Below are 21,940 nucleotides of genomic sequence, written 5' to 3'. Positions count from 1 at the left end.
GTGTATGTGTGTGTGTTGAGTGGGGTGCAGGGAGCCCTCTGATTGGTCCGCGCTGCGGCTTATTGTCATGCTGTCAGTCCCAATCACATGGCCGGGCCTCTATTAACAGCTGAGCTCGGCCTACGAGTTTTGCAGAGTTTGAGAGACACGGCAGTGAGCCAGAAGGGAAGGAAGAGACTCCGAGAGGACTTTCACTTAGACTAATGCAGCTTCAGGTCTTCACTGCGTAACTTCTGCTCGGTTTTCGTTGTTTTGGTATTTGCTTTAGATTCTTCTAAAGCTTAAGCTATTTCTTTATTTTTATTTTTTTTCTACATTTCTCCCGCATGCGAGTGGCGTGTTAAAAAGTTGTCCTGATGTATAACATGATGGAAACCGAGATTAAAACCCCCCTGCCGCCGCAGACCAACACGGGCTCGGGGCCGGGTGGGAAGAACGGCTCCAGTGGCGGCGGCGGAGGAACGGACCAGGATCGGGTGAAGCGGCCCATGAACGCGTTCATGGTGTGGTCGCGGGGCCAGCGGCGGAAGATGGCGCAGGAGAACCCCAAGATGCACAACTCGGAGATCAGCAAGCGCCTGGGCGCTGACTGGAAGCTGCTGACCGACGCCGAGAAGCGGCCGTTCATTGACGAGGCCAAGCGTCTGCGAGCCATGCACATGAAGGAGCACCCGGATTACAAGTACCGGCCCAGGAGGAAGACCAAGACTCTGCTCAAGAAGGACAAGTACGCACTACCCGGCGCGCTCCTGGCTCCAGGAGCTGGCGGCGTGATGGGCGGTGGAGGTGGCGGAGGAGGTGTTGGAAGTGCGGCGGCAGCAGCGGCCGCGGCTGCGGCACAGCGCATGGACAGCTACGCGCACGTGAACGGCTGGGCAAACGGTGCGTACTCACTGATGCAGGAGCAGCTGGCGTACCCGCAGCACCACAGTATGGGCGCACCGCAGTTACAGGCACCCATGCACCGCTACGACGTGACTGGCCTGCAGTACCCCATGATGTCCTCGGCACAGACCTACATGAGTGCGGCTCCCACGTACAGCAGTGTGGCACCCGCGTACGCCCAGCAGAGCGCGGGCGCCGTGGGCCTGGGTGGCGTGGGCTCAGCGTGCAAGACAGAGCCCAGTTCTCCGCCGCCCGCCGTCGCCACGCACTCGCAACGCGCGTGCCTCGGCGACCTGAGGGACATGATAAGCATGTACCTGCCGCCCGGGGGGGACAGCGCCGAGCACGCGGGCCTGCAGGGCAGTCGTCTGCACAGCGTGCACCCGCACTATCAGAGCGCGGGCACGGGCGTAAACGGGACTCTACCGCTGACCCACATCTGAAAGACATTCTGAAATGAGGGCTCGGCAAGGGGTGGGGTGGGTGTTTGGGTTGGAATGGGGCAGAATCGGGTGGGATGTGGGGTGGGGGGTTAAAAAGGACTAAGTACTTCGGACACTTGAACATTTATGATTTGCAAAAAATAAGAAAAAAGTTCGAAGTTCCGTTTTTGTTAAAAAAAAATGAAATGAAATTATTTTTAATCTCAACGAGTTGTCAACTTTTAAAGAATTTTATGACGACATATCATGGACTGAACACTGATTTTTTATGTTGCCCTCAAAAAGAAGAAGAAAAAAGCTAACGCAATCAAAACTTCTGTACAGAAGAATTGGACTTCTGACTTTTAAAATGCCATTAGATTTTCTGTCTATGAAAAAAGGCACGTGGCTTCGTGAAGAGGCTGTTGTATTTCAGAAAAAGAAAAAAAATGAAAGAATAGAAATAAAACCCACTGGAGGGAGAGTACGTTCACTCATTCAATGTTTACACTTCGTTTGTAGAATGTCAGTTTTGTTGGCTGTGTCCAAAATCTGTGTAGTCTTTTCGCTCTTTGTTTGTGCGCTAGGTTTTATTGAAATGAAAGAATGTGCTGGTCGCAAGCGCAAAGTTTGTTTTTTATTTATAGTACGTTGTTCCTTTTTTAAGCTTGTGACGTCTCGTTTTAATACAATGTCCCATTTTTCTGTTTTGTTGTTCTGTTGTGAATCTTTTCTTTCTGTGATGTTCGGACAGTATCAGGTTAACCCTTTTTGTGGGACGGAGAGTTTTATTTAAACTGACGTTTCTACTTATTTTAAAACCATCCTCTATTCTCAAAATGCCGAATAAATTTGTACAAAATCAGACTCATGTCCAGAATTTTATTTTTTGATGTAAAGTGACCAGATCGGGAACTAATAGCTCCCTAATGTGTATAGTTTAACGGAGAAAGGTGTTTTTAACTAATGCGCAAATGTGGTGATTTGTAGCGACGTGTTAAATGAAGTGTGTTAAATCTGAATTGAAATGCGCTGAGTGTGCGCTACTGGTGGAGCTGACACCGCTGACAGAGTTAGCAGTGATAAAGTTTAAACTTCTAACTTCTCTAGTTCAACTTCGCACAAAGTGCGTAAAGATGCCGAAAGTCTTTTACTCATCTGATTACAGCCATTTCTATAACTCTATTGTACACCTAAATCTTGGCGCATTACTTCTTAAATAACTTTCAGTCTTTAAAAATGCTAATGGAGTGCCTGAATGGTGCTAATATCGTATTTGTTCCTCGTAATAAATGAATAAGCTGTCTTTACGGATAATTTAGTCTGTAAACTGCATTTTAAACAAACATTTTCCAATTTTTTGGTGGTCAACAGGCAGTTCTATTTCCTACACTTAAACTGTTTTAAAAGACCTGCTGTTTTTTTTCTCACTTGTTGAGATGTAGATTTGGGGACCTCAAAATGCACTTTAGAAATTCAATGTGAAATTCAAAACCACGAATTGTTAAAAAGCAGGTTTTCTAAAAGGTTATCTTAATGATCTTTAAAAAAGAAAAACACAGAAAAAGAAAACAGTATGTAGCGGTGCTTATTGCTGTTTAGATGGACGCGCCTTTATGTGGTTTAATGCGGCCTTACAACAAAATGCCCAACAATTGAATGACAACCAATAAATGCGGTAATTGTTTACTACCATAGTTTATTACATAGGATAATTTCTTTTTCCACACAAAAACAGTTATACTACTCTTTGTTCCTCAGAATATTTAGTTCTTTGCTATAATTTAGCGAAAGCTAATAAGCTATAATTGAATTTCACTATTTTTTCACTCTACTGACAAAATGTTTTTGCTGACTTATAAGGTAAAAATAAAACATTAAAATACATTCAGATGCATAATTGATTTCTTAAAGATGGATTGTTATTAAAGTTATGTTTAAAAAAAACTTTGAATTGGCAACATGTACACTGAATTTGCTTAAATGTTCATACATGAAACAAACATATTTGTTTACAGAACTTTTTCTTTGGCATTGATCAAAAAGCCATCTCTAGTGCCTTTATTTAATGTAAATGATATAAATAATATGATCTATAAACGTATTTCTCGTCAAAAAAAAATGTATCAATCCATTGTGTCATTAAATCACAAAAATCAACACATTATTTAAAGTTTTAAAAAGTTTAATCTTAAGCTACAATATTTTAAAATAGTTATTAGTTATATAGTTTAAAAAGTTTTTATTATTATTATTATTTTGTACAGTGTAGCTTATGACTCCAGCAGTCTGTAATAAAAACCTGGTGATATCTGGCTTTAAAGCTGGGCACTTTGGCGAATCAAAGTGACAGCTCGTTGGCTACTGTGCAGTAGCACAATAGTGCTGATGCACCTGACACCTTCACAGCAGGGTGCTGGGACAGACCCAGGACCTCCTGCTGCAGGGCGCCCTGGGCTCCGTTCCCCTGGGCCACAGAGAGGGGCTGAGTGGAAGCTGCCCGGCTTCCCACACTCACCGCTGGGTTTGATCTGTTAGCTCAGCTCGGCGCTGGGATTAGCCCGGTGCACCTCTATGGCACGGCTGAAGATTAGATGGACCTCCCTGCATTCACAGGCTGGGTCTTAAGTCAGTCTTGCGCGGTTTGCGGCTGCCTGTCAGCTAATCACACTCTCCAGCTCATTTTTTTGCAATTAATCAGCTTTGGCTGCTTGGCTGGGCTCAGCCTGAATTTGTGTGCGGTTCTGAGCACAGTGAATAGTTCTGCTGGGACATCTGTCCAGAGTCCAGAGCTTTTTAGGTATTTCAGATCTTGAGAACCCTCAGGTGGACGGGCACCTGATGTTCTTAAATAAAACAGAATGTACTGATGAGGTAATGGAGAGTTCTTCTGAGAAATGCCATAGAACAAAAGAATTTGGATCACTTACAATCCTTTCAGTGAATTTTACTAAGTTAGTGTTAAACTATATGTCCTAAAGTTTGTAGACACCTGCTCCTCCTGAATTACCTTTAAAATAAATGGTACTAATAATAATGATATGAATCTGGTTTTCCTTTTGCACATTAAAAGCCTTTTTCTGCAAAGATCTTACACTAGATTTTGAAACGTTAATGTGTCGATTAAAAGTTTTCCATCATGTGATCAGGAGTGAGGTTAGGTACTAATAATTGATCACTTAAAAAAAAAAACAGAATGTACTGGTGAGGTAATAGAGAGTTCTTCAGAAAAATGCCATATAACAAAAGCATTTGGATCAGTTACATCCTTCCAGTGAATTTTAGTAAGTTTCTTAATAGTGCTAAATTATACGTTCAAAAGTTTGTAGACACCTGCTCCTCCTGAATTACCTTTAAAATTAGTGGTTCTAATAACAGTAATTTGAGTCTGGTTTTCCTTTTGCTGCATTGAAAGCCTTTTCTAGAAATACTTTACACTAGATTTTAAAACATTAATGTGACCATTTAAAGTTTTTAGTCATGAGATCAGTAGTGAGGTTAGGTACTAATAATTGATCATTTCAAAATAAAACAGAAGGTACTGGTGAGGTAATGGAGAGTTCTTCTGAGAAATGTCATAGAACAAATGCATTTGGATCACTAAATAGATTCTTAAGAGTGATAAACTATACAGTACTGTGCAAAAGTTTTAGGCACCAAAGCAAATTACACTAATCAATTTATTTCAGAATTAAAGTGTTTTTTTTTTACCTGAAAAAAGCACCACCTATGATTTGAACAGATGTAAATAAACACACATACAGTAAAACGTAAATTAAAATTCTAATTTTTAACTAAGTACAAGTGATATATCCTGTGAGTCAAGCTGAAGAACAAAGTGTAGAGATTCCAGATTTCTCCTGGATGCTCCTCAGACAGCATGTGTATATTATATTCAGTTCCAGCAGCAGCTCACCTGATTTACCACATTTACCAATTTACCAAACCAGGTGTTGATTAATATGATGAGAACTAGAAATAACTCTATTAAACTCAGATAAGGAGGAGAGATTAGGAGATGTTTTAAGGATTTAATGAAAAAAGTGCTGTAAAAATCAGCTTTTTGTAAAATTGCTATTTGTATTTATTGTAATGTTAGTAGTGTTTTACTGAGCTAATAAACACTTACTGCCCAGATAAAAGAAGCTTTTTCTTTACTGAAATTCCCACAGGTGCCTAAAACATTTGCACAATACTGTATGTGAAGGCGCTTGGTCTATAAATGTTCAATAAATCAATAATTACATAATACATAAAAATTAAGTGTATTGGCATGTAAACGTTAACATGTAAACTGTTAAATTTCTTGTCTTTCTGTTTTTCTCTCTATGGTTATGAAAATGACACTATATCTAAAAAAGTATCCAGATACTTAATAAGAAACTTCCTGCAACTTTATGATGGAGACATTACTAACACATCCATTTACGTCCACATGCACATCCTTTTTTAATTGCTTTTTAAAAGCATTGCCAATTTTACAGGAAGCTCTGTATTCTGTAGCAGCCATGCATGAGCCTAAACTCACCATCCCCTCTGCCATCCACCAGATAGAGGTTTATAAAGCCCTGCAGCACTGGGCTGTGGAGTAATGGAACTGACTGAAATCTCTCAGGTGCATCCTGGAGCTTCAGCCAATACCTCTGAAATACATTTCAGCACAATTTTTGGTTTACAGGATATAACATACTTAGTTCAAAATGAGAATTGCATGTTGCATTTTACTGTATGTATGTTTATTTGCATCTGTTCAAATCATATGTGGTGTTTTTTTCAGGTAAAAACACTCATATTGCTGAGATAAATGGATAAGTGTAATTTGCTTTGGTGCCTAAAACTTTTTCACAGTACTGTACACTTGGCAGGAGTGTATATTTAAAAAATTAAGTTGTTTTAATCATTGCCCTATATAAATAAAAACCATGTAAAAATATCCATTGCTTATTTCTTGACAAGAACATTAATATATATATATATATATATATATATATATATATATATATATATATATATATATATATATATATATATATATATATATATATATACATATCTAGAAATCTGTCTAGATATTGATCGTCACTTTACCTATTTTGACAATTTATAGTAAATTAAAACTGCAAAACAGGAATGGAAGGAAAGAGCAAATTACAATAGTGCAACTTCGGGAATGTTCCCCAAACATTTTGTTTCTATATTTTAAGTCTACAGTCAGTAGTGATTAAACATTTTAACAACTAAAAAAAGAAAAAGATCAACTGATTAAATGTTTGCACTGTACTTTATTATTGGTTTGACGTTTATGTATGGATTACACTGGATTCGTGTCGCACATTTTTGCTTTAAGATTAGTGGCATCTTTTCACTGAACAAGAACTGAGAATAAAATCATACTGATTTGTTTTTCTGTGAGTTTTGCAGTCACAGCGGTGTGACGGTAAACCCATGGGCCTCTCTCTAATTCTGGGCATGAAAACAGACAGTTTGGCAAAGCAAGAGCCACCCAAACCCGATAGAGGGGCCCACTGATCATTCTCTCTCTCTCTCTCTCTCTCTCTCTCTCTCTCTCTCTCTCTCTCCGCACTGTCATGTGAAACACTGCTGTGCCCACTCAGCAAGTGCAGGCATATCCTCACTTCCATCTCTGCCTATGACCTCACTGGGGCTGTTTGTTTAACCCCCTCTCCAAACCAGCCTAATTACAGCCCACCGCAATCGCCCACAGCTCAGTTCACTATGCTGAGTATGCGGGTCGTTATCACACTACTGGGCTTTTTGCCGTTTCATAACTTTCAATAATAGATTTTTAGATTGTTTTAAATTTGATTTAATTCTTTAGACTATTCCTCCCATTTATAAGACTTCACACGACACAGAAATCACATTTTCTAGCTAAATCATTTTTTAATTTCTATTTTCTATTTTAAAATCTAATTGAATAACTGAAATGCCTAAGCATCTTCCAAACTTTAAGACATTTCTAAAAATAAAAATAGTGTTTATAACTTATTAAATGTATAAAACATTAGTTGATAACATTATTTGTTCTCTTTATTTGCAACAAAGTGTTAAATCAGAGTAAATCTTGAAAAGGCACATTTTAGAGAGATTGAGATTTTTACCCATCCAGTTTGGTTTAAAATACAGTACCAGTCAAAAGTTTGGACACACCTTAAATTCACTGTTTTTTATTGCATTGTAGACGCATATTGTTAAACTATGAATATGAAAATCATATAGAATTATTTAATAAAAATGAAAGTGTTAAAAATTACACAGAGTCACCTGGAATTCAGGCTTTCAGTTAACAGTTAACAGTTGTGCTGAACACAACAGGTATACAGTGAATAGCTTTCTTTGAGTAATGTTCTAATCCAGATTATTGCAAGAAATGAGGATCAGTCAATCAGAAACATTTCAAGAACTTTGAAAGTATTTTCAAGTGCAGTCTCAAAGACCATCAAAAACATTATGATGAAACTGGCACTCATCAGGACCGCCCCAGGAAAGAAAGCGCAAGAGTTACCTAAGAACACCTAATGCTGTTTTTAAGTATTTTAACTTACTACATGATTCTTTAAGTGTTCTTTCATAGTCTGGTGACTTCAGTATTCATTTACAATGTACAAATTTGTCCAATCGTTTGACTGGTACTCTGTATGTAAAAAGAATATTATCTGTTATATTGACACTGATCTGCTACTCTGCTGTTACCATGCTTCTTATGTATTCTGAGAAATTAGAAATAATTATTAAAGACAATTCTAGCTAAAGATAATTCCAAGTAGAGGTAAAATGAGATGCCTGAATTCATTTCTTTCGTCAAGCCGGGTCTACGAGTCCTACAGGGAACACCTAGCTCGAAATTGTTGTGTGTTTATTTGTATTGGCTTGCAGTCAGAGTTTGGAGCTCATCTATCAACCCGAGTGGACGAGTGAACTGGTTCTGTGGTATTTCATTGGATGCCAGACGGCGCTGGCGGCCGGGCGGTGTACCGGGGACAGTGTATTGATCAAGGCTCCAGGCGGTGCTACCAGGCCTGTCCACTGGACTGAGGCCGCCGTCGGCCACGGGACTGACAGGCGAGTGGAGCGGAGCTGAGGGGATGGGGTGGAGGAGGTGTATGGGGTGGGTTAATCCCCCCTGAACTGGGGCAGATGTTGTTAACGAGCCCCTCTCAGATCAGCTCCCGCCGTGGGAAAATGGCATCCAATCCTCATGGGGTCAGGGCTTTGAGCTGACCCTTACTAACTCATCCCATCTCAGAGAGCTGGGCATTCTCCTGCACTTTATTTAGGTGGAGGTCATCTCAGACCTATTGGCATTATCATGTATTTCTTTTAGCTGAAAGATCAAACGGTGCTTTATTACCTAGCGACAGACAGACCTGGCTGTTCTGTATCTATCTAGAAACTTCACTAGAAAAAATGTTATTAAGTCTATGTATGGAAATCAGTGACAAGTGTTTTTTTTGTATTGTCCAGAAGCTTCTTTATTTATTAATGTCTTGTGTATTTATCTAACTGTGACCTTAACCCATCAGAGCACAGGCCCACTTCTGAATATTGATTTAAAAAAAGGTTAAATTATAAAAAAGAATAAAGTTAAACTTTATACAGCTTGAAAAAGGTATGTCAGACATACATCACTATTGGCTCCTTAGGGTTTAGACTAAAAAAAGACTTGTACATTAATTTGACTTTACCATGTGTAATAACTTGTACAGTACTTTGTACATTACCTCATATATTAACTTATACATAACTTCACACATTATTCTGTACATTATCTTGTATGTTACCATATACATTACTTTGGACATTATCTTGTACACATAACAGACATAACATTGCACAATATTCTGTACATTATCTTATATGTTACCTTGGACATTACCTTGTATATTACCTTATACATAACTTTACACATTATTCTATACAATATCTTGAATGTTACCTTTTACGTTACTTTGTACATTACACTGTACATTACACTGTACATTATCTTACACCTTACCTTGAAACTTGTACCTTACCTTGAACATTACCTCATATATAACTTAAATTCTTGGTAATTTACATTACTTTCTACTTTTACATGTCTGGTCCAGCCCTGGGGCAAATGTTCATAAGAGACGTGGGCTAATGTAAGCAAATAGTAGTGAAACTATAATCAACCTCAGTAAATAAAAAATGAGAGTTTTAAGGAGAATTACTAGGTGCACTTTAAAAAATCCTTCTATTTTATGGAGAAAAACTTGTCAAACAATTACAGTCTCTCTAAACTCCAAAATCTAACAATGTGACAACTGAATTTCCATAATTACATATACAAACATTAACTTTTATAACTCTTTTTCGGAAAACAAATACAATACATAATCGTGCCCTTTGTTCATAATGGAAATATGTAGTGATACTCATATAAAAGCCAAACACTATATATTTTTTAAATTGATAATAATAATCTTGTTAAGGTTAAACGTTGTATCTAAATTCCTGCAATCACATCTACAGATTTCCACAGATTTTTTATTTTATTTTGTAATGTCAGTGGGTTCACTTCATTTATTATTTGTAGCTGTAAGTTAAAGTGATGCAGTAGATATTTGGCTGATTTATTAAATATCATCTGTCCAAGGACAGACTGCTTTTGGCTAGTGTTAGAAGTTTTGCTGGAACTTTTATGAAGGCTACAGCACTCAGACACAATGATAGCATTTTAATTAATGCAAGAATCAATCAGAATACTTGGTTTAATATTAATTATACCACATTAGAAACACACCTTCTTTAATTCATAGATCACCATCAAAAACACAGGTAAGAGAATGTCAATGGAAACTTTGAATTGCAAAACTAAAGCGATCACACGTACCATAAAAAAAAACCACTTAATGACTTTTTAGTACACTGTCTGTGATGCTTTTGTTCAGTGGAGGATATATAAGAGTTTATTATGCACCCCTAAAAAGGGAGTCCTTCATGTTTTTTTAAGTAAATTCAGCAGTAATTTAGTATATGTCTCTTTGGAATTAAAAGCATTAGATACAGTTTTGTGCAAAAGTTTTATTTAATTGTGGAACAGAAAACAGCCTCTGTAGCTAATTAAACATGAAATCCAATATTATAAAAAAAATCCTAATGCACAGTTACTCTTTTTTCTTTTTTATTTCTTCATGCAAGTCACAAAGTGTGCAAAGGGCACAGTCTATGTGATTTCACAAAAATACCTTCTTAATCAAAAACAAATATTTAAGTGCATTTCATGAACTGAACACCTTGCCAACTGTGAGGCCTGGGGTTGAATCAATCATGATTTGGGGTTGTGGTGCTGCCAGGGGAATTGGTTGAATAACAAATAGCTCCAACAACCCTGTAATGATCCAATATACACCAAACCACATAAAAAAATATTTAAACCACAGTGAACAGGTGAATACTACCAGAATAGGTACAATTTAAAGCTTTCAGAATGTGCTGTGCATGAAAGATAACCCAAGAATACTTCAGATTAAAATGCATTATAATAGGAACTTTACTGAATGTGTCTACAAGCTGTGATTTCTGCCAAAAAGGCAGGTAATAAAATAATGTCTTGCTACGACAATTTTTACTGTATTAAACATTTTCTTTGTTTATTTAAATAATAGAAAGGCAACAGTCAACATTAAAATATTTGTTAATAGCTTTCTTCATTTAATTACATCTAGTAATTATCTATCCAGTACTCATAATGTGCTGTATGTGGCGTATTAAATAAACTAAACTGACTAAACTGACTTTCTATATTATGTAATTAGATATGTTAATGCTGATTTATAATAAAACAAACTTATATAAGAATCCAGAAAGATCTGAGGTTTGACATTATAAATTAATTTGGAATCACTATTCCTCAAATGACAGATCACTGTTGCTCTTTCATGTTATGTGTTGTAACTAGGGGTGGGCAATATGGCCCTGAAATAATATCACAATATTTCATGGTATTTTTGTGATATTGATATTCTTGGCGATTTGACAAAATACGGAATTGAAAAAAAAAAGAAAATTAAATGTTATTATTGTATATGGTATGATAAGTCATATCCCTAACAGAGATATTAAAACATACAATAATTTTTGTAACAGAAGTTAATGATTCAGAATGTCATGATACTAAAAATGCACTCAATAAATCTCCATATATCCAGGATTAAAGTCAAATAAATGATACTGGACAGATATAATCTGTCTCTAGTAGATATATAATGGGAAATTAGAGCAGTGTGAATTTTTCTTTTGCTAAAAACAGTAAAAAAGTAGTACCCTGATGTGATCATTAGGATAATTATGGGTGGGTGATATGGCATGATAGTTTAGGGTATAATATCATTCACGTTATTAAAAAATGCTGGCGATATTACTGTGTACGATACGATATAGCACACTTCTAGTTGTAACTCATTATTAATAGTTTTATTTTATATAAATAAACAAATTATACACCATTTATAAAGAAGCCTTAAATTTTAAAATGCTACTAAATTTTACAAATTGTTCGGTAAGGTCACCCCGCATGATCAATTTACTGCAGAGAGTGATTTTACACTTATAAAAAGTCTTATTTCTCTGTTTAACCAATGATCAGTAGATGTGAACAAAGCAGTAGTTCATCAGAATTTGAATATTAACAAATGCTCACACATGACACTTATTTATCAGCATGGATATATATATTTTTTATTGAACATTAATAAAACACTAGCAAATGCTTATCAATGTTTATCAATTGCAGTTCATGTTGCCAATGTGTTCATTAGTATTTACAAATATGTTAGCAGCTTTTTAGTTTCTTCAAATGTGAAAAATAACAGTTATTAATCATTAGTTAATGGTATATTAATGAAAGTTATTATAAAGTGTTACCCATATTTGTATCTAGATGTGATCATTAACACCAGTTCTGACAGTATCTTACTGTAGATTAAGATTATTGCATATATTTTTTTCTTACTTTTAAAACCTTTACTATATGAACAGCAAATCACAGTTCTAAGGCAGTATGGCTCTTCCAGGATATCCACCGCATCTTGTAAAGGTGGAAATGTGGAAATGTATTATGCATGAAGACATGAGAAAATGAATAGATGTGGTAAGAGTGAGACAGGTTGTTTCCCCACAGGAATTCTGTCATTCTTTGTCTTCAGAGTAAAATTACCACTGGCTGTGTCATTTAGCTGAGTGCTGATGGGAGGAGTAGTTAAGTAGCTTTTTGATGTCGGACTGAAACAGGTTCCATAGTGCTAATCTGTACCCTAAAGTAACGTAAAGAATGTAATATGATGAATATGACGGAGAGAGAGAGAGAACCACACCAGGTGTAGCTGCGGCTCCAGCCAGCATGGCTTTAGGCCTGTTTTGGTGCAGTGTACACTGAAGCATGCTAACATGCATCTATACATCCACCCATACGTCTCCTGATGGCTATACATCATCTTGGCTCTTGGCCATCTTGGGAAATGAGGCCTAAACAATGGAGAAACTGAGTGAGTTTTGGAGCTGATGTGAGGCACTCATGTCCAGTGACAGTGAAACAAACATGGGACTGTAAAGAGACAATGCAGGCGGTACAGAGGTTAGGGGGATGGGGGCGAGACAGGCGGAGATTATGGCTCTCATCTAGGCCACAATTATTGATTGGTGTTGGTCATGGCCAGTGAGAAGAAACAGAGATTGACAGATGAACAAAGCCCATTTCACATCTTACCCCATATGACGGATCCTGATCATATCTATATTGTCAGGGTTATGGAGAATGTATAGGTACATTAGTCGCATTCACCAAACATCTTCAATTCCAAGCTTCGGTTCTATGAGTTGGAGCCCACCAGCCATTACAGCCATCTTCAGAGGTAGTAGAGCTACAAATCTACCAATTTCAAGCCAATAAGGGAATTTTTAAACTTAATAAATCTCTGTTTTAAAAGATTGGATAAATACAATCCCAAATTGCTTGTATCTTTTGTACCATGTTCATGAATAGTATGGCTACAAAGCTACAATACAATAATCATAAATGGTTGGGTTAAAAATCTACAATCTTTATGGCAATAAGGCTGTTTTGAGCCTACAAAAGCTCAATTTCAAAGATTAGTCTAAATAAATAAATATATATTTATCTAAATTGCTTGTATCTTTTATAAAAGCTGCAAGACAATAATCATTAATGGTCAGGTAACAAAGTTACAATGTTGATGGCAATAATGCTGTTTTGAAAAGCTTAAGTCTAGAAAAGCTCAATTTCAAAGAATTATCTGAATATTTAAATATATTTTCCCCGAATTGCTTGTATCATCATGTAAAAATGACTCCCTAGTTACATTAGTTGTATTCACCGAACATCTTGAAGTCCAAGCTTCGGTTTTCTGAGTTGGAGCACACCAGCCATTACAGCCATCTTCAGAAATAGTAAAGTTAAAAATCTACCCATTTCAAGCCAACAATGACATTTTTAACGTCAGTAAAGCTCTACTTTAAAGGACTGGATAAATAAAGTATCCAATTGATTGTATATTTTGTACCATGTTCATGAATAATAATAGGGCAACAAAAACAAAGCTACAAGACAATTATCATAAATGGTTGGGCAACAAATCTATAATCTTGATGGCAATAAGACTGTTTTGAGCCTCGAAAAGATTTGTCTGAATACATAAATATATTTCCCCAAGTTTCTTATATGTTCTGTTTTGTGAATGGTTTGTGAGTTGCTGGAAAATAATTATGGCAATTTGAAATCACTGTATATCATCATGTAAAAATTACACCCTAGGAACATTAATCTCATTCACCAAACATCTTGAAGTCCAAGCTTCGGTTCTCTGAGTTGGAGGCCACCAACTATTCCTGCTGTCCTCAGAACTACTCAGAAGGCCTAAAAAGCTACCAATTTCAAGGTAATAATGTAATTTTCTAACCTCAGTAAAGCTCAGTGTTTAAGGATTGACTAAATAACATTGAATAAATTCAAATCACTATAGGAATTAAAGGAATATAAGAACTAAATATGATTCATATCATCTTTTATGTAAAAAAATATTCCCTATATACATTGCCCCCATTCACCAAACATCTTGAACTACAAGCTTCAGTTCTCTGAGTTGGAGCCCACCAGCTACTAGTCATCTTTAGAGTTAGTAGAGCTACAATTCTACCAATTTCAAGGCAATAATGGTGTTTTTAACCGCAGTTAATACCAATTATAAAGGATTGGGTTGCTTGTATTGCTTGTATATTTTGTAGTACTTGGTTGGTCACATAAATTGTTGGATTACAATGATAGGAAATTGAAGCATGTGAGATTTTCCGGTAAAAAAACAATGCACTGACTTTAGACTTGATAATAAAACACAGTGGATCAACACCAGCAGATGACATGTCTCTCCAAACCATCACTGATTGGTGGAAACTTCACACTAGACCTCGAGCAGTTTGGACTGTGTGTCTCTCCACTCTTCCTCCAGACTCTGCTCCCTTGATTTACAAATGAAATGTAAAATTTACTGATGATCAGTGATGGTTTGGAGAGACATCTGCTGGTGTTGATCCACTGTGTTTTATCAAACCCAAATATATTCTATTTTTTTAGATGTACTTTCCAGATAACCAATGTCTCATTAACTGTATTTTAAAAATTGTTTTTTTTTGCTGCTTACCAGAAATGTTTTCTTTTTTTAAGTAGTGGACAGCAGTTCTACGTGTTAAAATATTTGGAAATGATATCAGCACATGAATACACAATAAACATTTTATCATTTTTCTACTTGAAAGTATACAAGTTAATTAAATTCCCATAACAAATGTATAACCTCCAAAAACAATTGGCCGTTCTGTTTCACATGCATTTAAACTCATGCTTTTTTGTTTACTTCTGGGTTCAATACAATCAAGCTACTCATGCATTAATTTAAAGGTGTAATCTATAAGACAATTTATCTACAAAAATCAAAACCCAAAACCCTGAGTATTTTTAAGAACTTTTTCCCTTCAGTCTTCCTTTCATCTCATCAAGTGCACCGTCGTGTGGAGGTGCAGGTTTTTCCCTGAGGCTCTGCTTGTCAAAACGGCATTAAGGGCGTTTAAAGCTCAGTAAAGCTCCATTTTAAAGGATTGACTGAATAATATTTTCCCAAGTTGTTTGTAGGTTCTGCTGTACTGAGCTGAGATCTGTCATGTGGATGGTCACGTGAACTGTTGGAATGTAATTATAGAAATATGAAGCCACTTTATGCTTTATGTACTGTAATAATTACTCCCAATTACAACCACTAAGTGAAAATGGAATAGAGTTTTAAAAAGAAATGATGGTTTAACTTTAATGCCTAAATAAAAGAAGGGTTATCTTTATTAACCACTGAAACTCAACTGAACTGCCAATGGTTTTTGCTTGTTTTTTTCATGGAAACAACTCGACCAGTCTGCTTTGCTTTGCTTTGCATGTAGTTATAGAATAGTAATGCTTTTGTAATAATGCAATAATGTAATAATACATTTTAATTATAACAAGTCCCACATGGTTCTATTTTAGGACCAATAGAACTAATGGTTATATGGAGAGAACTCCAGCTAAAAGGGCTATGAACTGAAGTGAGATCAGATATATAGGTTTGAAGGAGTTAAATGAACTGGATAGTTGTACAACCTGTCTACTTATTTTTGAGGAATGAAGATCAAACACACAATAATTATACTGGATATTGTTATAAAATGTGACTCTTTTATCATGCTGGAATTTAAACATTGTAAATTGTTTTTATTCAATTTCAATTTCAATATTATTTATATAGTGCTTTTTACAACAAAATTTGTCAAAGCAGCTTTACAGAGAAAAACAGGTCCACGCCTTTTATTTTAGTGTGATTTATTGTATTAAAGTAAAACAAAAAAGTTAAAAATATCTTAATATTTAAATCTCATTCTCTTTTGCATGTAATTAGTTTTTACTTTGGTAATACACAGCATCTTCAGTAGACTGTTGGAATTCAAAAATTGACATTTTTAGGGATTATTAGAATTAGAATTCTAATAATTAGAATTACTTTTTATCTTTTTGCTTTCTTCGGAAACCCTTGTGCAGTAGCTTCTTGTATTTTTAAAGAACTCTTTAAAAGAGTAAATTAAAAAGTTAGTAAGTAAACGAAAATAAAAACATAGTAAATATTTTCATTTCATCTCATTTTATGCACTCTTTAGTTTTCCTGAGTACAATTTTTTCACAGTGAGCTTTCATTCTTTAGCTAACTCTGACTTTTGAAATATCTTCATCTTCAGTAGACTCTTTTTGGAATAATGAAAAAAAAAATCTTAGGGACTTATTCTGCATTTTTTTTGCATTTTTGCTGTATCCAGAAACCCTTTTTAAAGGTAAGAAAAAGTAAAAAAAAAAATGCAAAAATAGCACATATTTTAATCTCTTCTCATTTTATACACTCATCAGTTTCCAACTTTACACTTTTTCCCAGTGCATTTTAATTCTTTAGTTAGTTCTGACTTTTATTTTTTGTGTATCTTTTTGCTATCTCCAGAAATCATTGTGTTGTGGTTTCTTATATTTTTCAAAGTACTCTTTAAAATCAAGAAAAATTTAACAAAAAAAATAAAAAATAACAAATATTTCCATCTCTTCCCATTTTATGCACTCCTTATTCACTTTCCTACAGTTCCTACACTTTTTCACATTTAGTTTTAGTTAGTTCTGACATGTAATATGCAGCATCATCATTAAACCCTACTAACATTTTCACTCTTTTATTTTGTAATGATCCTGGAGACTGAAAATTCAGTTCACAGATTACGTTGGTGTTAAAATTCCACTTGTTTGCTGTTAAGTAGGCGACTAAGAGCTAATCTTGGCTTGAGATGTAAAGAATCCAACATGGCCTGAGGCAAACAACTTGTTTACTGCTGGGTTCTTTTAGATGTGCACAGTTTTTTTTTTTTTTTTGCCTTGAATTTACCTCTGAAACTTCAAAAATTGAGGGAACTTAGTGGTGTGCACCCTCCCTCTCTCCCATCGTCCCTCCACCCCTGGCAAATATCACACCTCAGATGCATAAACATGCCTGAGCTCCACACATCAACCCACCCGGGGGGCCTGGCCGGCTATAGAGCCGCACCGTGACACCAATCAGGGACGATGGCGGCCTCCTTTGTCATGCTAACGGGAATTGCCTCTTCTCTTATTCAAATGCTCCCCTTCTCTTTCTCCTTTCCCTCTCACTCTCCATCCCTTCATCCCTTCATCCCTTCATCCCCTCTCGCTCGTCCTCCCTCCTCGAGGCAGGGTAAATCCACACTGAGGGAGAGAGAGAGAGACCGAGCCCCCTGTCCTCCGAGCCAGTCGCTGATCGGTGGGCCCCTCGCTTGGGGGTCAGCGTGGCTCTCGCCTCGCCGGGCTGTTTCCATGCCCCGCCGAGGCCATTTCATATTCAAATGCTCCAATCAGGCCTGTGACCCACGGGGGGCTCTTTTACAGCCTAGGCCCCGGGTCAGCGGGTCAAGATGCTGATTTAATAGCCGAGGCGATGGGAGAAAAAAGAGGGAAAGAAGTGATTTAGGGCCTGAATGAGTCATAAAAAAGCATTTCTCCTAAGTTGTCATGTAAATGGGAGCGAACTCCCTCAGTTTGAAGCTTTTCCTCCTTTATTTTTTTTTTACGTCGACCGTTTACATCTTTTCTTCTCTCCCAACCTGACTTAGCACTTGTCGGGCTCACTCTTGACTCTTCTGTTCACCGGTTAGCATCTCTCGCGCTCTATGCGGAGTTACACAAGAGAGCTGTAAGCCTGAGAGCTGATGTCGCTGCCTTGTAGCCATATGGTGCCATCTTGTCTGATGGGGCAATTTCTCTGGAGCATCTTGTTATTCCTGTCTCTACAGGTGTGTTTCAGCAGATTATGAAGAACAGGCATGCATGTGTAGGTTGAGTGACGTGGAAACGTCTCTTCGCAAACCATCTCTTATCATGCAACCTGTAAATTGGGGGGTAAAGTTTAACAAGTTCTCACAGAGACCTATAACCCTTATAACAGGTCCACAGATCTTTAGGTTTCCTGCCTAACATGCTACTACTTGTCTGATTTTATGTTCTGTGCGTTTTAGGGATTTTAATAAAGCAATATCTCATAGACATGGAAGAGAGCAGTTTTAAAAAGGTTTCTAGATAAAGTAAAAGCTTGTAAAAATTGTAGAAATCAGAGAATGACCTCATAGTAAGGTTGTATGTATCGTATGTAAGGGTAGCATGATACTACTGTTTCCTATCCGATACTAATACCGATACTATCGCCGATACTACAACCTTGAGTATCTTATGCAAATTAATCAAGTGATCTACAGGCATGTTGGCTTGTAGATTAGATGTGGTGGAGTCTACACCACACATATAGTAGTAGCAGTTTTTTAAAGAGATCAGTACACAAACATATACAATCAGAAAAGTATACACAGAATGAAAAAAAAAACTATATAAAACTATATATTAACAGATGTTTTAACGTCTGTTTGTCTGTCTGTTTGTCAACAAATTAGAAGATTCTTTCCATTGAGTTTCAAAATTTTAAAGTATCTACAGTATCTACCTGATGGCAGTTGCTACATAAGTACTTGGTATACTTCACTACTGTACTTAAGTATTAAAATACTGTATCTGTATCTACTGGAGTATTATTTTTACTTCACTACTGTACTTAAGTATTAAAATACTGTATCTGTATCTACTGGAGTATTATTTTTACTTCTCTACTGTACTTAAGTACTAAAATACTGTATCTGTATCTACTGGAGTATTATTTTTACTTCACTACTGGACTTAAGTACTAAAATACTGTATCTGTATCTACTGGAGTACTATTTTTACTTCTCTACTGTACTTAAGTACTAAAATGCTGTATCTGTATCTACTGAAGTATTATTTTTACTTCTCTACTGTACTTAAGTACTAAAATGCTGTATCTGTATCTACTGAAGTATTATTTTTACTTCTCTACTGTACTTAAGTACTAAAATGCTGTATCTGTATCTACTGAAGTATTATTTTTACTTCTCTACTGTACTTAAGTACTAAAATACTGTACTTGTATCTACTGGAGTATTATTTTTACTTCACTACTGTACTTAAGTATTAAAATACTGTACTTGTATCTACTGGAGTATTATTTTTACTTCACTACTGTACTTAAGTATTAAAATACTGTATCTGTATCTACTGGAGTATTATTTTTACTTCTCTACTGTACTTAAGTACTAAAATACTGTATCTGTATCTACTGGAGTATTATTTTTACTTCTCTACTGTACTTAAGTACTAAAATACTGTATCTGTATCTACTGGAGTATTATTTTTACTTCTCTACTGTACTTAAGTACTAAAATGCTGTATCTGTATCTACTGAAGTATTATTTTTACTTCTCTACTGTACTTAAGTACTAAAATACTGTACTTGTATCTACTGAAGTATTATTTTTACTTCTCTACTGTACTTAAGTACTAAAATACTGTACTTGTATCTACTGAAGTATTATTTTTACTTCACTACTGTACTTAAGTATTAAAATACTGTATCTGTATCTACTGGAGTATTATTTTTACTTCACTACTGTACTTAAGTATTAAAATACTGTATCTGTATCTACTGGAGTATTATTTTTACTTCACTACTGTACTTAAGTACTAAAATACTGTATCTGTATCTACTGGAGTATTATTTTTACTTCACTACTGTACTTAAGTACTAAAATACTGTATCTGTATCTACTGGAGTATTATTTTTACTTTATTACTGTACTTAAGTACTAAAATACTGTATCTGTATCTACTTGAGTATTTTCACTTTTGCTTTTTCACTACATATTTTGGATAAGTTTAATACTTTTACTCTGATACATTGTTATAATAATAGAAATGTTAGTGATCATTCTAAACCCATATTATCACTTAAGTCAGCGTGGTAAATGATCCGCACTGTAACAGGGTTTGATGAAGCTGCTCATCATTGAGTGAATCAAGAGATCCAGCTGATCTTATAAGAAGATCTCGCTGCTCCCGTTCTTCTTTTAGCACTGCTAACTTTCCACTAAGAGCTTTCTGTAATAATTACACTAATAACACAGTACTGTACTTTTTACTTTCAGTACTTCGGTACAATATTTTATAATAAGCTACTTAAGCAATATTTAAGTACAAAAAATGTTAAATAATTACAGTAAGTGTGGAGATTAAAGTGCACTTCAACTTCTACTCTTAAATGATAAATGATCATCTCATCTTATCTTCGTATATAAAACTGTTGCCTTCACTACAGAATTTCTACCAAGACAATACGAACGTTAGTCTCTTCGATATCAATTAACCCCATTTACAAAACCCTTTTTTCTGCAGTAAAATAACTTATTTACATTCTGAAAGTTTGAGGGTTTGAAATCTCCTACAGGACATTTGGAGAAGCTGCCTGTTTTCTCTCTACTCCACTTAATAATTCCAGATCAGTAACAGGAATCAACCCCAAATTAAAATATACATACAAACTAGACAAACCAAACATAACGAAATAAAAGGTTTGGGAGACATGAACTGTTTGATTTATATTAAGAAAATACTGAAATTTAGTATATATATATAGTACAGGCCAAAAGTTTGGACACACCTCGAATACTAAACATGTTTTCATAAAGTACATAAAATTCCACATGTTCATTCGTAGTTTTGATGCCTTCAGTCAAATTTACAATGTAAATAATCATAAAAATAAAGAAAACAGATTAAAAAAGAGAAGGTGTGTCCAAACTTTTGTCCTGTACTGTACTGTATATATATATATATATATATATATATATATATATATATATATATATATATATATATATATATATATATATATATCATTATATTTTTTGAGTTGCAGATTTACTTATTTATTAAAATTACAATTAGAATGTGTAGTAAAGGGGTTAATATGCAGTAATTATTAGAGATTAATGTAAACTATGTTCTTGCATATTATCATGAAGCAGCAGATTAAAGCTCTGCTCTGATTCTCACAGAGACTGTGATTATTCTCTTCTCTTGACAGGTAGTCATTAGTATTTCAGCTTCTGTGTGTGTTGTGATGTAAAGAGGGCTCTGGCTGGGAGGGGGTTCTGCTGGTGGAGGGGAGCACAGCGGCAGTAGCTGCACTGACTGACGGTGGAGGTCAAAGTTTGAGATTTAAGGCAGCTCAGGGATTTGTATGAGGCCCAGGCGCTAACTCCTCTTTACACTGATTCTGTGAAGTTTTGAAAACCTTTGGAGGTTGACTGAGTGTGTGTGTGAGTGTGTGTGTGTGTAGTGTATGTATGTGTGTATTTATACACTTGTGTGTATGTGTGTGTGTGTTTTTAACATAGTCCTCAGTGAGCACAGCTGCATCCATGGCTCAGTGTGGTGGAGTCTCAGCCGCTGGTCATTACTGCTCCTCCACCGGTTCTGGAGAAAAAGCTCCAGCAGGTCAGCCCACCAACACCAGTACCCCATCCCAGTGAGTGCAGTGGGCCATGGTTGGCTCTCTCCAGGCTGTACCTCTCTGTACTCTGTATTTTCTCATGTTCCATTA

At 36.0% G+C, this 21,940-nt stretch overlaps 1 protein-coding gene and 1 long non-coding RNA gene across 3 annotated transcripts in view; both read left to right on the top strand.

Annotated features, from left to right (window-relative positions):
* Positions 1-21,940, top strand: part of LOC111195810 (uncharacterized) — a 70,104-nt gene that overhangs the window by 8,569 nt on the left and 39,595 nt on the right. The gene's annotated exons all lie outside the window — the stretch shown is intronic.
* On the top strand, positions 100-2,172 carry sox3 (SRY-box transcription factor 3). The gene has a single exon (XM_007254388.4). The coding sequence runs from the start codon at positions 357-359 to the stop codon at positions 1,326-1,328; it is 972 nt and encodes a 323-aa protein (XP_007254450.2). The 5' UTR covers positions 100-356; the 3' UTR covers positions 1,329-2,172.

This window comes from Astyanax mexicanus, chromosome 10 (assembly GCF_023375975.1).
Source record: "Astyanax mexicanus isolate ESR-SI-001 chromosome 10, AstMex3_surface, whole genome shotgun sequence".
In the NCBI taxonomy this organism is placed as follows: Eukaryota; Metazoa; Chordata; class Actinopteri; order Characiformes; family Acestrorhamphidae; genus Astyanax; species Astyanax mexicanus.
This window is presented reverse-complemented; position numbering and strand designations above follow the sequence as displayed.

Coding starts and splice junctions, on each gene's coding strand:
- sox3 (XM_007254388.4), top strand. CDS start 357: ATGTATAACATGATGGAAACCGAGATTAAAACCCCCCTGCCGCCGCAG.